The 17,606-nt window shown below is 37.9% G+C and overlaps 1 protein-coding gene across 2 annotated transcripts in view; it reads left to right on the plus strand.

Annotated features, from left to right (window-relative positions):
* Window positions 1–17,211, plus strand: part of LOC106948178 (leucine-rich repeat-containing protein 4C-like) — a 141,571-nt gene extending 124,360 nt beyond the window's left edge. For both annotated transcript variants that reach the window (XM_015033716.1, XM_015033715.1), the window contains one exon: window positions 12,682–17,211. In XM_015033716.1, coding sequence (XP_014889202.1) covers window positions 12,733–14,667 — 1,935 coding nt within the window. In that variant the 5' untranslated portion in view covers window positions 12,682–12,732 and the 3' untranslated portion in view covers window positions 14,668–17,211. The remainder of the gene's footprint in view (window positions 1–12,681) is intronic.
* The last annotated feature ends 395 nt before the right edge of the window (window positions 17,212–17,606 follow it).

Genomic DNA, 17,606 nt, shown 5'->3' on the forward strand with positions numbered 1-17,606 from the left:
AAATATTCAATTTCAGAAATACTGATTTGTTTTCAGTCATTTTCACTATACAAAGGACGTCTGTCAGTGTAGTGTTGTTTTTGAACCATCAGAGAAGACTCCCAATGACCCAGGTTTGAATTATATATGAAATATTGCACCATAAAGGACTGTATCGTCAGCAGGGTCAGTTTTTGATGTTGGCAATATGAAACTTTGTTTATTTTCAGTACTCACATTGAATTAGTGTTTGTGGGTTTTAGAACGACTTTCTAAGTCGAATTTTTCCAAAAGTCTATTTCTCTCTAAACAGAAAATAATGTTATGGGTTGACTTGACTGCATGAACAAAATCAGAAGTTATGATTCTAACTGAAACACACACACATATTTTTTTATTTTTTATTTTTTTTCAAATGTAATTTCTTTAAATTTAGCTCCACCTATACCACTTTAATCAGTTGACAAGACCTGACTACAGTACATTCATACATGGCTCAAAAAACAGAACATGCTTGATTGTGATGGAGGTCATGTCTGCGATCTCACATGACAGCAGTCGCTTCATTTTCACTTACATCCTAATAGTCCTGTCTAGTTGCCAAATACTACAGATTGATGGAGACTTTTCCCGAGTGGGAATAAGAGGTAAAATTAGGCAAATAAATAAATAAATAAATAAATCATATAATTTCAATCTGGAAAGATTCACACAGAGAAAAGCAGCAGCAATTAGAGAGTTTTATTTGACTTGAAAGTAGGTTTCTTTTGGTACTGAGACTCTGACAGAAGATGCTGTTGAGAATAAATAATTCTGTGTTTTCCTTCCATCTCTTTTAGCTAGTTGCAAAGCTAAAGCTAAAGGAAATGACATGTTAGAAAACGCCCTCAAAGCTACGGTTAGAGGATATGACACACTAGGGCAGGGGTCACCAACTCCAGTCCTCAAGGGCTACCATCCTGCAACTTTTAGATTCACTTCTGCTCCAAAATGTCTGAATTCCCTCACCAGCATTCATTCCTCTCTGCAATAGGCTGGAAATGAGCAGTTTATTTGATCCAGGTGTGTTTGAGCAGAGACGCATCTAAAAGTTACAGGATGGTAGCCCTTGAGGTGGTGGGTAGAAGCACAGCTGGGAAGCAGGTGGATTGATGTATGATGAGCTTTATGAAGGGATTCTTGATCGATGATTGGCTGAGGAGGAGCGGGGATCTGGCGGTGATTGGCTGCGGCAGAGACAAGCAATGACGATGGAGATGAGGGTAGAGAGAGTCTCCCAGCTTCAATTTGGACCACAGGCTTCATGTGTCTTCATCTCAACACGAGAGAACATGCAAACACGCAGCAAAAATAAAGTGCATATAAGTATAAGAAAGCACTATAGTCAGCCTTAAACCTGAGAGACAGGTTATCGTTTCAGTGTGGCAAAATAGAATGGAGATTCTTTAACGACAAATGCTATATTCAAAGTAAAGAAAAGTTCACACAATTAAAAAAAAAAAACAGATTTGTCTCACAGTCAGGATAAATAATTTAACTACTTCGATAAGGAGGTTACTGCATATTGGTAGCTCAATTATTGGCCAAATTGATTGATTAAAAAAGATGATGGGTTAAGCAAAGCCGTGTTGTTGTTTTTTTTTTTCATATAGCATATGAAAAAACAGAAATATTATACAAAATAGGTTGATGTATATTTCACAGGGAGCAGTATTTAGTTTTTCTACCTTCACCACAATAATTCATTCTTTTTTTTTTTTTTTTTTTTTACAAATGCACCAGGCTTTTGGTCGCTTTGGAACTTTGTTGGTTTCTTGTGATGCTTTTAAGCTCACGTATAAAGGCGCTGTCTGTCAGACTTTTTAAAAAGTCAAATGCCATTCATCTTATTTGATATAACTTGCATGAATAGTTGCTTTTGTGGTTCACTAACTTCAAAGCTTCTTTTCATGTGGTTTTACTCAAATTTGATCTATGCTTTTTTTCTATCCATTCCTGTGGGGCTAGATAGGATGCCTTCATAGAAATTGATATTAGAGTGCTGCAGTGAACTCAGTTGGCCTGTTTTTATCTCTTGAAAATGTTTTTCCGTGCATTCTTTCTACACTACGGCTTTAGGATTTTTAAGAACAGTTTTGTGGGAAAGACCTGAGCTCAGCAAAAGAAAATGTGCAATATGACTAGACATTAATGGCTATGTGTCAAGCAAAGTACTTAAGTTTGTGAATAGAATACAATGTATTTTTGTAGGTTTTGGCCAAACACAATTACCTGGAACTAAAAAAAGTCAAATTTTTATGAGACGACATAACAGTTTTCAGATATTCAAAGATCCTCAGCCAGAAGAGACATTTGTTTACTGAAGACTCTTTTGGAATGTTTGTAGATTTATATGCCTTGTCATACAGTCCTCTACAAATACATGACAAAGTAAAGCATGTTTTAGGGGGAGGACTTGTTTGAACATTTGAGCTGGTTTGCAAATCCCCGTCATCATTGATGGATTACAGAAGACTGCCATCAAAGTATTTTTAACAAAAAGTTAATTTATTGTCATAAGACATTTGAGGTAGTTTGATATACTCAAAACACTCACAGGCAGAATTTAAAAAGCCTTACAAAAACTTTAATATAATCCCTATTAACACAGGTTATTTATCACTTACCAGCTGAAATTTTGCACAATGCTTTTGAAATTGGACCCTTTTTTTTTCATCTTAAAGAATTTCTTTACATTTAAAACAAGATTTAGGAGACTTATTCTGCTTTATGATCAGTTAATTTATTTTCTTTTTGTTTTGTTGTGTTAAGTATTCCTTAAGGTTTCCCCCTGCAGTTCTGGTGTTACTTATTTGGCCTTTTAAAAGCCATTACCAGTACAAGACAGTAAAATAAGTAAATAGATAAGCAAAAAGAGTACTATACTGTATATATGTATATACTGTATACTATACTGAGGCAGATTATACAGAGGACAAAATGTTGATTAGTGGGACAAAATTCTTACCAGATTGAACTGTTTGGTAGTGGACTTAGTTTCACAACAACCTTATGCAGATTTATCAAAGACATTGTTAAGCTGACATGCTAGTGCCAACACAATTAATCATTTCATGCAAAACCGTTTAAGGATATTAAGTATAGCAGATGGTCCATCTGCTTGACAATTATGCATTCTTAAGAAACACTCGATGTGGAGCTGTTCTGTTCCGTTTCTGTAATTATTCCTCAGTGAGAATTTATCTAACCCTAACCCTAACCTCCTACATTTTGTGTTACTACTCAAATGTTTTTCACTAGAAACCAGTTCATAAATAGATGATCCTTTCTCTATTATTTTGACTGATCATTACTAGCATTCTGGTGGTTTAGAAATATCACCATGAAGTATGAACAACCGATTACTGCAATGACTACACCACAGAGCTCTAGAAGTTGAGGAACAACTGTTTCTCATAGGGAAATAATCCCACCCGTCTGTGTGAGCTCACTTGCCATTTAGCCTCTGCATGATTGAGAAACCATTAAAATGATGCACACCAACCTTGACCTCAAACAGACGCCAGAGTGACAGCAGCATTACTGACAGACTCCTGCCATGACATCCTTGAGGAGTAGTTAGCAACCATTTTCTACCCACAGCTTCTCTAAAATGTTCACAGGGTGAAGATTGATTTTATCAATAGCTCTTGTCTCCTACTAGTTCTCGCTGCCAGCACACCGCTCTCCATGAAACAAGCCAAATGCCATGCACACATCTTAGGGAACTGTGCATATAATGAAAGCCCACACTTTGTATGAAAACACATGTATCAAAAATATCCATCTGCATGGCTGCATAATGTCTTCATTTTGAAATATCTTAACCTACAGCTTAATTCTTATGTATGAACTTTTCCTACATATAATAGGTACAAATTTCCATTTATATTCAAGATTTTGTCAAAACATATGCATCTTGACTTGATCTGCATGTATGAAATCAGTGCAGTTGCACACACGTACAAAAAACAACCAACATGTCCCACAACTAAAAACTCACATGCTATTTGGTGTGCAGCAGCTGATGTTATGTTTACTCTCAACAAAACACTAAGAAAAGACCACATTCAAAAATAGAGAAAAACACATCATTGTAAATAGCGAGAGACTATGTTTACACACAGATGCACTGAACAAACATGTAGTGATAGCACAGAGCCCCCAAGAAGTAATGGCTGCAATGAAGCTTGCTGTAGTCACAATTAGTGTTGGTGTCATACATGATAGTGCATGACAGCATAGCCAAGCCTTTGTTTTTAGATCAGAGGATTTGAAAAGCAAAAATACAACAACCTAAAAATAAAGAGCTTAGCTGCTCAAAATACATAAGAATGAACTTAAAAGGATAGTCATAATTACCACATTTGCATTTAAGAACATAGTAAAGAAAATTACTGAATTTAGGGATATGTTTTTTTTTTCTATATAATATGGTCATCAACATGTTGTGATGAAACAAATGGGTCTATTTGATACTGACAATGGATAACATTATATCCAATAAAAAAATAAAGTGAAAAATGCTGCTTATATCTTGACCAGCACTATTGGAAGGCAAGACAAAATTTTGTTGTCAAAGTTGATGTGTTGGAAGCAGAAGCAATGGTTTGTGCAAGGAATTGAAAAAAAAAGATTGAGAAGATCCCCGATAGAAAGTTGTGCAGAAGTATGTATCTTTCAAAGGCGGTCCAAAGGAAGAACAATGATAAACTTGTTACATGGTCAAGGACTTCCAACAAATGAGCCTCCGTAGATCACTCATTTTTATAGAGTGATATCAAAATGCACAGTGGATTACAGTTTGTTGTGTATGGGACAGCAGAGGATTCAACGCACCCATGATAATCTCTGTCTACTGCTGAAGACCATCACAACTGGTCAACTGATGAAGGTGGTTTAGTCTGAATAAAATCAGTTTCTTTTATAATATATGAGGAAGGCAAGCTTGGGAAGTTGAATAGCCTCAGGGATACCAGGAACCAAGGCTTTACCAATTTATTCAATAACTCCTTACACTTTGGGGAATCTCATTAAATCCTAATTCTTTGTTTGTGGTTTGCATTATACAGTCAAAACCACTTTACAGTCACTTGTTTCTAAAGTATGGCATTCACATGCCTGACTGGTTCTCCCTGGCAGCGGCTGATGAGGGAAGCAGCTTTCAAGGCATGTCTGACAAGGCAAGTGGAAATAAGCAAATCTGTGAGAAGAGGAACATTAACCTAAATATATAGAGCATGCTTGGGTAAACATCCAGAGGACAAACTCATCAAGCGACTGCATTATCTAGCAGGTATGCAGAAAAACAAATCTGCAAAAAGATGCAGAGTTATAACATGCTCCAGTCAGTCGGTGATATGTGGAAAAACTTGAAAAATGTGTATAATGATATAACACGATGTGTTGTACATTTGCTGTTTTTATGTGACCTGGCTGTCATGGTAAACAATTTACTAGTATTTAAAACCCTCTCATTAGAGGAGGCTAGAGATGATAATATCTGTGAACATGAGCATGTGCGACTCAAGTGCATCACTAAAGCAGCGCTGATTAGATGCACTTTTAGGGTCAAATCCATTCATTGGTTTTTAAATTATTGCTTAGGTTAATCAGATCTCTTATATGAGAGAGGAAAGTTAAATATGTAAATTAGCTAATGCAAGGCTCTTCTTCCTGCAGGTGCAGTAATTTTGTCAGGGATGACTCGTAATGTTTGTGAAGACTATTAAGGTCCCAACAACAAACATTGAAAGTGTTTGAGGAACTTATAGTTAAGCTGATTTTATTTTAGAAAAAGAGGTTTAAGAATGAATTTGTGTACTGGGGTTCTCAAACAGCAAGCATTACACACACAGAGAATCAACAACAACTTCACTGTAAACATGTTACTATGACATATTTGCCATGTTATGGTTATTGGGCTGCACTCAGCATCAGTTAGGTTCTTCATTTGGGCTGAGAATGTGTCAATGTCTTCATAAACAGCCCCTCGGATCCAACTCAGCACAGGTGGAGATTTTTGGGGGTAACAAGTGTGTTAAATACATCTCCTTAATTTAAATGAAAGCAGAAGTATGCCAGGCTAAGGGGTTTTTGAACAGCTATCAGTCTGAATGTAATTGAAAGCGTGTTACTGAATCTAAATGCTTGCACTTTACAGACCTAAAAATTGTCGAATTTGTGAACGTGGTTTTTGATTCCTCGCAAAATGTTCAAAGCAAAGATTTAGGGAAATGGCATCAGTCATCAGATTTTGACCTCGTGCTTCAGGGAGGTTTTACTGATTTGTGAGGAGTAGTAGAACCTATATTACGCAGACGTTTTTATGGTGCATCCAGCAGAAATTCAATTTGATCAGTATCTGGCCAGTGACGCTTCTTTTTTCTCGCGTTCTTACTCAGCATTTTTGTATAGCGGGGTAGTCAATTGTCCTTGTTGGTGATTTTGTTTGACATGGGGGATGGTACTGGTCAGTAGCAGTGTTTAGGTGGGCAATACCCATATGAATGCCAGAACCATTCTGACTGTGACAATGTGATTTGTTTTGTCTACTTTACTTTTTATTTGTTTTGTGGTGATAGCATATATGTATGAGTTTGCATAAAAAAGATTGGTTCAGTATACATACTATAAGATACTGTTTTCCATCTCACAAATTGTACATGCCTAAAACTAGTTTAGAAGAAGAAAAGCAAAAAGTCCTCAATCTCTTATAGCCTTTGGTGTTTATATAATCTAGAGCATAGAATAAAAATACACAAAAGTGAAACTGACACACATACTTAGGGCTGTATCACATGTGCAAATTTCTCATTCTCATTCATTAACCGTTTGGTAAAAAGAACACTGACTATGCAGAAGACTGTGCAAAGTATTTCTACAAAAGTGGACATGTGAATCTTCCAAGAGAAAGTTTTATTTAATTAATTCAATCTGTTTATCGTAGGTCCTGTTTATGCAGCGAGAGTGCAGAGATGGGAAAAAAGAGGGTCTGTAAAGCATGTGGTGGGTATCCCTCCCACACTGCAGTCCTGAAAGGATTCAGATTTATATTTGGAGCTGTTGCAAGATTGCTGGCATTATCAAGACGTGACCTGATTTGATTTATATCTCATTAATCTCCCTCTCTCTCCTTCTGTCTCTCTTTTTCTGCTGTATTTGCCGACCTTCCTCTGTCTCAACTGTTTCATGCGTCGCGATATCCCCTCGTCTTTTTACCCTTCTTTGCTGTGCAGTGTGAGAGACAAAGATTTTGTCGCTCACTCTTTGCTGGAGAGTCAACTTTCACTTGCCGACTGAACATGAAGAAAAAAACAAAGAAAAGAAAATATGATACTTAATGACAAGCAGTAACTTCTGTAGTTAATTTGTTTGACTTTAATGCCACTCAAATTTTTCCAGCTCTCCAAAAACATTTATTTATTTTTTCTGTTTTATTTGCTCAAACACAAGCACCCATTAAAAATATCGAGCTAGTAGAAGCGTCTGTGTAGCTTGGTGTGGCCATTAATATGAATAAATTAACTAATCCATGACTAATTAGCTGTATTTCCTATGGAAAATGGATATTTAGGAGAACACACACAAAGCTGATTTCCCATAAAGTTCCAAAACAATCAATGAAAGAATGAGGATTTTTGACTGTAACTGTTAGGTATCTAGGGTGTGTGTGTGTGTGTGTGTGTGTGTGTGTGTGTGTTTTGTGTCAGTTTCTTCCTGAATCTCAGGTTCCCACCAAAGGGTGTAATTGGACCGGAGCCGCCGATCCCGGAAGGTGTAGATGTGCAGGTGTGCTCCCACACACCTGCAAGCAATCAGGCCAATCTCCCAGTGTTTATGAGGAGTGGATTGTCAGTCTCTCACTGCTTGAGTGGCAAACTAAGTCTCTGTCTCTTCTAGTGAGCTGCCTAGTGTCATGCATCAAGATTAATCTCTGTGTTTTCTCTCCTTTTAAAGCAGCTGACTCCAAGCTGCATGTCCCTAGAGCTTTTGGATATCAACCAACTTCCTCTGCCTCAGAACTACTCTACATCATTCATGACTGACAACCATTGTGCTCCTTATTTCAACCACCAATGGGCAACCTGTCCTCCTTTCTATGTTTCCATCTGAAACTCTGTGCTCAGATCACCAAAGTCCTCCATGTATAATCGCCACACAGATAATCATCCTGGAGTTCGCTCGCCTCCCCCAGGCAAAACCTCCACCATTTGTCCACGATCCATTTCAACCTCCTCCAATCACCTGTCTTCTCCTTCCTCAGAAACTTAGTCGTCATGAACTGAGACAAAATCCCTATGGAGCAAAGACCATCTACACCATTTATTTCACTGTACAATAAACCTTTTAAGTCTTGCCTCCTGGGAGCATTTGTGCATGTGAGTCAGTCATTTGAGCAAGAACATGACAATACCTTCTTGATGAAAACCTGAATACACTGTTTTCCAAAGTTATGAGCTTTCCAAACCTAAGGATCTTTTCAATATCTCAAATTGAACATTTCATTATGCTCAAGCCATATTTCTTATGACGAAGTATTAAGAAACTTGAAGGTAGGTTCTTGTTTTGCGATACTGCAGTCAGCATTAAACTCATCATCATGTCCGGTTATGATTGGTGCTGTCAGCCACTGAAAGGCATAGTGGGGAGAGATTTGGAGACTTGGGTGTTGTTTATTGTGGCATGTAATGTGTTTTGTAGTTATATTATCCTTTTTCAAGGTTTCAGTTTTAAAATCATTAGAACCAGTCACAAATGCACGTTTGCTGTTGTGGTCCCAAAAGTAATGATCTCCCGTAAACGGATCACCGGCCATGGGCGTGACCACGGCTTATGAACTTTGTTGCTCTGCATAGCTCGCAGCAGTCACAGCTTAAAATTTTTCCAGTCAAACAATATTATCGCTAGGAAACACAAATTTGTCCGTGAAGGACTTTAACAGAGGTTTGTCATTCATTACTACATGAAACATGCCTCTTGAGTTGATTGCAATAAAGCAAAAATGTAAAAACATGTAATAAACTTAACTGAACGTATTGTCAAATTTTAATCGAAGAAACTTTGGTTTTGTATAATGTAGTTCAGATATTAAACAGGAGACGGTTTAATATCTGAACTATTTGAATATCTGGATTTTGGCTAACTGCCATTTAAGTTTGGAAACAATTGTTGGAGTGGGAAATGTTGCATTTTTTATTTTTTTTTTGCTATTGCTGAGAGCAGTACCAATACCAATGTAAAAATGTTATCTCTGCTTCATTTTCAAATGTTTCTCATTAACTTTTCTAAATGTAAAAAAAAAAAAAACAAAAAAAAACACTATTGAGTACTATGCTGTTTTTAATGGCTAATAGAAGTGAGTAATGTTAGCCAGATATACAGTATATTGTATATAATCAAACTACTTTTATGCCATTTAAATGTCTCCATTATCAGTCACTCTCCTACTTATGAACCTGAAGGGGTCTGATGGCATATCTGATGGAGTAAAATGAAAACAAGCTGGTTTGCTGATGCAACTGCCCCCTCACCACATTACGCCTTAGGGTAATGTGGTGAGTTGTATTTCTAATTGGCACATTTGTAAATGTCTGTTGCTGTGGTAGTTTAGTACAAAGACAAAGGTGTCACATGCTATCTTGTCCAGCAACTCTGCTGCATATTTTAGACGTCAACAAATATGTCTTCGGAGTAAGCTGCATCAAGGTGTATTTTACTTTGTAAGTATATGGAAATTATGATATCTGCATGATAACATATGAAATTTTCAATATTTTCAGTATTTAAAAATGTTTTAAATTTTGATCCTCAATTGTCTAACTCATTTTAATCTGGGTCAGTCTTCAGCTCTCTCTGGCAGACAAAGACTAGAGAGCGACTTTTAATCTTTTTCAAAAGTTGAAAGATGTATTATCTTTCTAATCTCATCTTGTTATCGCTTTATGTCTAAATCTATCTGTGCACTACGCAAATCCAGTGCTGTGCTTCCATTGCTGTTATGCTGACATCTTGTTTTGCTTTGTAAATCGGCTTCATGTTTTCTGCGCCTCTTCTGCTGATTCATTGTTTACATCTTTTTCAATGCTCGATCTTTTGGAATAAGGGATCAAGAAACAGCAAAAACGAGAAGAGAAACATTGTTTTTCTTTTTAATTATTTTAGCAACTACAATTTTCACCAATGAAAAGTTTTTAATTTTGTATTTATAAGCATATTTGATACTACTGAACTTATATGCTAGTACTATGGCAGGTGGAAAATAAGCAACCTAAAATGAACTATATTGTTTTGTCAAGTGTAAGGTTTTACTTCTTAGCAAGTGAAATAAGTTATAATTGAAAGTAGGGGTGCTGCTGTGGGACATTTGTGGGACAAAGTGTGGTTTGGGAGGTTATGGGGTTACGGTTATGCCCAAATGGACAACGGGGGTTTGGAGGGTGGGTCTTCTCACCTGGGGGTGAAACTGTGGTCCTGACTGAACTGACGGGTCTTTGGGTTCTAAGCTGCTGATGCTGGGCTCACTTTGCCTGGCTGATCCAAGTTCTCCCAGACTGATCCCACCTTATCAAGGTGATTGACTTAGGGGTCAGTCAATATATAGCACTTGACTGTTGACTGTGGGTGGCAGAAGGTGGGGCCAGTTGGGGAGCTGGCCTCCAGTGAGAATGGTGCCTGTGCCATGGTGCTCACCTGGTCCTCTTTAACATATGCAACACCATTCTTCAGTTGGGTCTGGAGACTGGAGTTCTCAGCGACATGATGGGACAGGAGGGGGGGTAGCTGAGGGCCGGCGTTGTGCCTTGTGTCTGGGATCTTCCAGAGACGAGTCGGCCTGTCTTTCAGTCTCTATGAAGCTGCATGTTGCAAGGTTTCAACCATTTTCAACACTTTTAACTTCAGGTGACAGACTTTCTCACATGCATCCACTCAACACAAGCACTATTATTTCTACAAATATAACCTCCCACCCACCTCCAGTCACCACACGTATTCACTGACACACAAATCATCCAAATGGTTGAAGGTCATACAATTACAGGTTACTATTATATTAATATGGCCTTCCAAATTTGATACTAAATCTATTTTAATTTAATGAATTCAATCATGCAATTTGGATTCCATCTTGAGATATTTATATTGCAGAACAAATGTCCTCTGGCACACACAGGTAACTAACTTCTCCGTATGGCATACCACAAATGTGTACATATATAAAAAAAGAGGTATAATTTAAAGTGACTTTCAGTGTGGTGTGTGATCCCTGTCACATTTGTCTGCCTGCTGGAATGAAAACACTTTCTTTCTCCACCCTAGGATTTGGGTACTTTGAATTTTGCAATTGAAGAATTAATGGAGTCAGTAATCTAGCAATTAATCAGCAGTTACAGTAATAGCCTGTTCGTCCTGAAGTGGAGAGCTTTCTGTTGCAGAATCAGCAACACATTACTGAACACAGTCACAAAATGGAGCAATCCAGTGGCACAGTTCCTTAAAAGTCTTCTACTGTACTATCAGCCCAAGCATTCCATTGAGTAATGGGAATTATGCTCTATGTTCTCATCAGCCTACCATCACATATTTGTAGTTTTACTGAAAAAAAGGCATTCCTGGGTAATATAAATCATTCTTTATTTTTATGGTCAATAAATAACTCCTTACTTTCAAGAGCAAATATGCTGGAAGAGAGAAAATCTAATGAAAAAGAGAACTACAGATTTGTTGAAGTAAAGCCTAGTGATTAAATTCCTTAAGAATAATCTCCAGTTTTCTATTTCTCTCAAAACATAAATTACTTTTGTTTCTTATCAAACTCTATGGACTTACGCAATCTTTCCTTGTCTTTCACCTATATAGAGAAAATGGGTGCTAATTCAAAATAATAAATACAATAATAATAATAAATACAAGTGACCAAATCAATTTCATTTGTACATTTCAACTTGTATCTGTATTCATAATTTTTTTTTGTTAAATATAACTGCTTGGTTGATTTTTAATTGCAACTCTGAAGTCTTGCCTACCAGTGCCGATATTGACAAGTGTCAGAACAGCTGCTGCCACCATCATTTAGGCCTAATGTGTCAAAAATGCAATGTCTGCATTGCTTTAGTTTTTAGTTTGTGTTTATTACAACTATCATGTTAAAATATTTTTTTCTTTCAATGTAAATTTTTAAGATGTAAATTGCCTGTTTGAAGAAATTGCATTGTTATTCAAATTATCCTATGCATTTTACCATCACTTGTACATTTCTTGAAGCAGAGAATGTTAGTCGCCAGCTGGTCTTCAGTCATTTCTCAACATAAAAAAAATATGAATAAATAATTTATATAATATACATTGTTTGCACAGAATACAATGTGATCTAAAATAAATACATTTGAGTTAGGAAAACATGTGGGTTGGAGACTAAAGTGGAGCGGTAACAACATACGACTTCCAACAGTTGAGCTTATGCAAATCATTTTGAATAAAAGCTAATAGACTTACTAATATGTTCTTGATGTTAGCTTAAGCATGGTTTTGCCATCTAATCATGTTTGTTATAATGAATGTAAAGCATACAAATAAAACCGATCAGGATAATCTTTAACGTGCATCATACTAAGAAAGTTATTTATTCTAATTGATTGTCTCTTTTCTGTCATTTCATTCCAGTTGGCCCACATCCTCATGAAAAAGAGTGGAAGAACAGTCAATGAATTATGAATGTTCAACAAGATGACCTCTTCCCAGCAGCAGCAGATGATGCGAGGTCCTAGGTGGAACCGGGCCTTGTCCAACCCTTTATTTGTGCTGCTTCTAGCCCTCCAGCTGCTGGTAGTGGCAGGACTGGTGCGTGCTCAAACTTGTCCTTCTGTTTGCTCCTGCAGTAACCAGTTTAGCAAGGTTATTTGCACCCGCAGAAGCTTGCGAGAAGTTCCTGATGGCATCTCTACCAACACACGCTATCTGAATCTGCAAGAAAATCTCATACAGGTGATAAAGGTGGACAGTTTCAAACATCTAAGACATTTGGAGATCCTGCAGCTGAGCAAAAACCACATACGCAAAATTGAGCTGGGGGCTTTCAATGGACTGGCAAGCCTCAATACCTTGGAGCTTTTTGATAATAGACTCACTACCATCCCAAACGGAGCATTTGAGTACTTGTCTAAGCTAAAGGAGCTCTGGCTAAGAAATAATCCAATAGAAAGCATTCCTTCTTATGCTTTCAACAGAGTTCCCTCGTTACGAAGGTTGGACCTAGGGGAGCTCAAAAGGCTCTCATACATTTCAGAGGGAGCCTTTGAAGGATTGAGCAATCTGCGCTACCTAAATTTGGGAATGTGCAATTTGAAGGAAATTCCCAATCTCACTCCACTGGTCAAACTGGATGAACTTGAAATGTCTGGAAACCAGTTGTCTGTTATCCGGCCTGGTTCGTTTAAAGGGCTTATCCACCTGCAAAAGCTATGGATGATGCATGCTCAAATCCAGACTATAGAGAGGAACTCATTTGATGACCTTCAGTCACTTGTGGAGCTTAACCTTGCCCATAATAACCTAACACTTTTGCCCCATGATCTCTTTACTCCTTTACATCATTTGGAGAGGGTGCACTTGCACCATAACCCCTGGAATTGCAACTGTGACATCCTGTGGCTAAGCTGGTGGCTTAAGGAGATGGTACCTGCTAACACCAGCTGCTGTGCCCGCTGCAGCTCACCCACCCAGTATAAGGGCCGCTACATTGGTGAGCTGGACCAGAATTACTTTCATTGTTATGCTCCCGTTATTGTGGAGCCTCCTGCAGACTTAAATGTAACAGAGGGAAGTGCTGCTGAGTTGAAATGTAGGGCCAGCTCGCTGACCTCAGTTAGCTGGATTACACCCAACGGTTCAATAATGACGCACGGTGCATACAAAGTCAGAATTTCTGTGCTAAATGACGGCACACTGAATTTCACAAATGTCACCATGCAGGACACAGGGACATACACATGTATGGTTAGTAATTCTGCAGGTAACACAACAGCCTCAGCCACACTGAATGTGTCCTCTCCAGAGAACAGCAGCTTCAGCTACTTCACCACAGTGACGGTAGAGACAATAGAAACACCTCATAACGAAGGCTTCACCACCACAGTTCAGCAGAAAGTGGGCCCCACACCCTCTGCCAGTATATGGGAAAGTCCTTCACCCACCTCTACCACAACGACAACAGTCCGAACCCCACTGTCCACACGTGCAACAGAGAAGCCCTACACAATACCTGTAACAGAGGGCTCACTCAGCGGTTTGGACGAGGTCATGAAGACGACTAAAATCATCATTGGCTGCTTCGTTGCAATCACTCTTATGGCAGCAGTAATGCTGATTATCTTCTACAAGATGCGGAAGCAGCATCACCAGCAGAATCACCATGCACCCACACGCACTATTGAGATCATCAATGTAGACGAGGACTGCGTAACCGGGGGCCCAGGCATGGAGGGCCACCTTACTCTGCCGTCTCTGGAGCATGAGCACCTCAACCACTACAATACCTACAAGACTGCCTACAACCATGCCTCAGCTATGAATTCCATACACAGCTCAGCTCATGAACCTTTGTTAATCCGGGCCACCTCAAAAGACAATGTACAAGAGACCCAAATCTAACGCTTTTGACAAACTCATAAAACTGTTGGCATTACACAGTGGCATTACTGACAGGACAGTCTTGGCAACTGGTTTTTGAGGACTAACGCTCCAATCTGGAGCAACACGCTCGTGTTTAGCAAATCACTGGAGTGATTTTCATTCAATGACATTGGGATTTAGAATATGTCTACTGTTTCAAAAGTGTCTTTACAAAACAGAAGTTATTTATTTAAGAAAAAAAAAATATTGTGGTTGAATCGAGAAAAAAAAAATATTTGGCTTTTTTTTTCATCTATTAATACATGTTATTTTTCCTCCTCTCATGTGAAAAAGAATGGTTTACAACTATGCTTAAACTCTTTTAGAAGACATCTGTTGGGAAAAAAAAAAAAAAAAAAACTATCATTACTTTTTAGCTGGTATTTTAGTATAATTACAGTTTGGATCTGAGTGGGTAATTTCATACTTTACACCTGTGAAGAAAATCTAGAGCACATTAGGGGTTTTCTCCAGCAGCGAATGAAATTATTGAATAACTTGTGGCCATCTAAAACATGGCTGTATAAAACACTTGGCAGAGCAAAAGTGTCAGTTATGAATTTTGACCACAATTCAAAGTTTTAATTGGAACTGTCACATACATTAGGCACTCTCTGTTCTGCCATGGAGTCACAGAAAGTTCTTGAAAAAGGGAAATAGATCCTACTTATGAAATCTGTTTAAAACCGAAGTTCATTACTAATGATTTTATGTTCTCTTAAATGAAATTTCATTGATCAAAAGGTCGTTCTGTTCCTAATGTGTACGCAAAATACAATTATATTTCTGATCTCAAAGTTGTCTTGACAGAAGTCCATGCCTACTTAGAGGGATCCTTTTATTGTTATTAAACTGTACCATTGATGGCATTAAGAGTTATCGCTGTTCTGAAAGTCATAGCAGCATTAATACATATTTTAGAAGCATTATTGTAATTGAACAGGATGGAAATAGTATCACTGTCCCATCTTGGCAAAATTCCCCTTGCTTGAAATGTTTCCAATGTATCCTGACCTCACATTTACCTTCTAATGCTGTGTTCCAGTGCATATTAAGGTGGCTGCTTTAAAGAGGTTCTTTATTCTTGCTGGGACCTGTTACCTCTTCTGCAGTACTGCCAGGAGTGCTGTCAGAACCAGAGTGACGAGCTGAAGAAAAAGCTTAAACCCTTTATACAGCTGTCTGACCACATTGCTTGTCATCTATGTGCCACATTTCCACATTGAGATGCTTGGCAGCCCCAGCTTCACACCCTGCCCCTGCCAACCAAAGGACTTGGCCCTGAGTGGCAAGGCTTATGCTACAAGAGGCTTTACGGTCATGCAGAATGTGTGGGATCAGGCATCAACCAGATGTTTGAGTTGCACCTGCCTTTTTTCCTTTTCCCTTAGCAACAACACAATTTACATTTTAATTGATGTGCCCATGGGCTTTGTATGGACACAGTTCTGCAGGCATTCAAATCCAGGAAGCCATTTTAAAGTCCCTACTGTGAAAATTGTGCCAACCTCCATAAATGCTGTGGTTAGACAGATGGTCCAAGATTTACTTTTAGCAAGTAAACAGGGTTTCTTTTCAGCAGTAGGATATTTTTGGTGAAAGGCATTGTTACACCGTTTGGTCATATTGAAGAAGCATGACATGTATACATTCACAGTACATTTGCAATACTACATCTGGTCACTTAGATGTTTAGAATTTTGGGTTGTATTCCAGGTAAGGAATCATGAATTTAAAAGCTTCCCCCAACTTTTGGTAATTGACAATACCAGAATATAATAATTAATAATAATATAATTGACAGAGGAATACGGTAATAGAAATCAAAGAGTTGTCAAGAAATGCAACACTGACTTTGAAAACAATACCTGGTGTTTATATAATTGTTGTATAAAACTAATGATAAGATTCAGCGTAGAATCTGTATTTCTCAAAGGTGTGTGGAATTTGAACAGCCTATTCTGTGTTTTTCCCTAAACTATGACAAAAATATACATTTTCTTAAACAAAAAACAATTCACAGTGTTGTTGCAACAAAGTACCACAAACTGAAACAACTGCCAGGTACACAAAAGAACTCTAACAGAAGCACCATTAAGTTTTCTTTACCGAGTTTGCTTAACTCAAGGGCATATGGCCAGACTAGAGGGAACACATATAGGATCCATGAGCAATTTGGCGGGACAATTATCCTTACAATCATATTTTTTTCACCTTCTTGGATGTTTAATTTTTTTCCATGCTGTTACAGTCTGGATTAACAAAATGTGTATTTTTATGACAAAAATACTGAACAAAACAACTCCAATGTAAATGTGAAAACTAATATCTATAAAATGTCTATCAATAAATATAAAAAAATAGCATAAAATAAATGATTGCATAAATATTCACTCCCTTCAAGTCAGTATTCGATTAAAGTCTGGTCTTTGCACTGGCCACTCCAGAACATCATTGTTTTCTTCAAAACACGTTTATGTAGCTTCGCTGTATGCTTCGGCCATTCACTGTCTTGCTAAAAAACGAATGTTTTGCAAAGTCGTAGTTCTCTTGCAGATGGAAACAAATTGTTCTCTAGGATTAATATTATATTTTGCTAATTTAATTTTACCTTCTACCTCTCCAAGCCTTCCAGGAGCTGCTACACAGAAGCATCCCCAATGCATGACGTCACCATGACTTCAAATGGTAATGGTGCATTTGTGGTGATGTGCAGTGTTCAACGTCTGCCAAGCAACGTATTGTCTGATGACCAAAGAGCTCCAGTGTTGTCTCATGAGAACATATAATGTTCTTTAACCATTTCTTTCAAAAGAAAGAAAGCTTGAACCTGGGCAACAGTTGTTACATGCAGAGTCAGCTGATTGTAACTCCTTCTGCGTAGTCCTGGGTGTCTTGGTGTCTTCTCCCAATGGTCT

The sequence above is a fragment of the Poecilia latipinna genome, unplaced genomic scaffold (assembly GCF_001443285.1).
Source record: "Poecilia latipinna isolate Pla-1442-1.1 unplaced genomic scaffold, P_latipinna-1.0 Scaffold277, whole genome shotgun sequence".
NCBI lineage: Eukaryota > Metazoa > Chordata > Actinopteri > Cyprinodontiformes > Poeciliidae > Poecilia > Poecilia latipinna.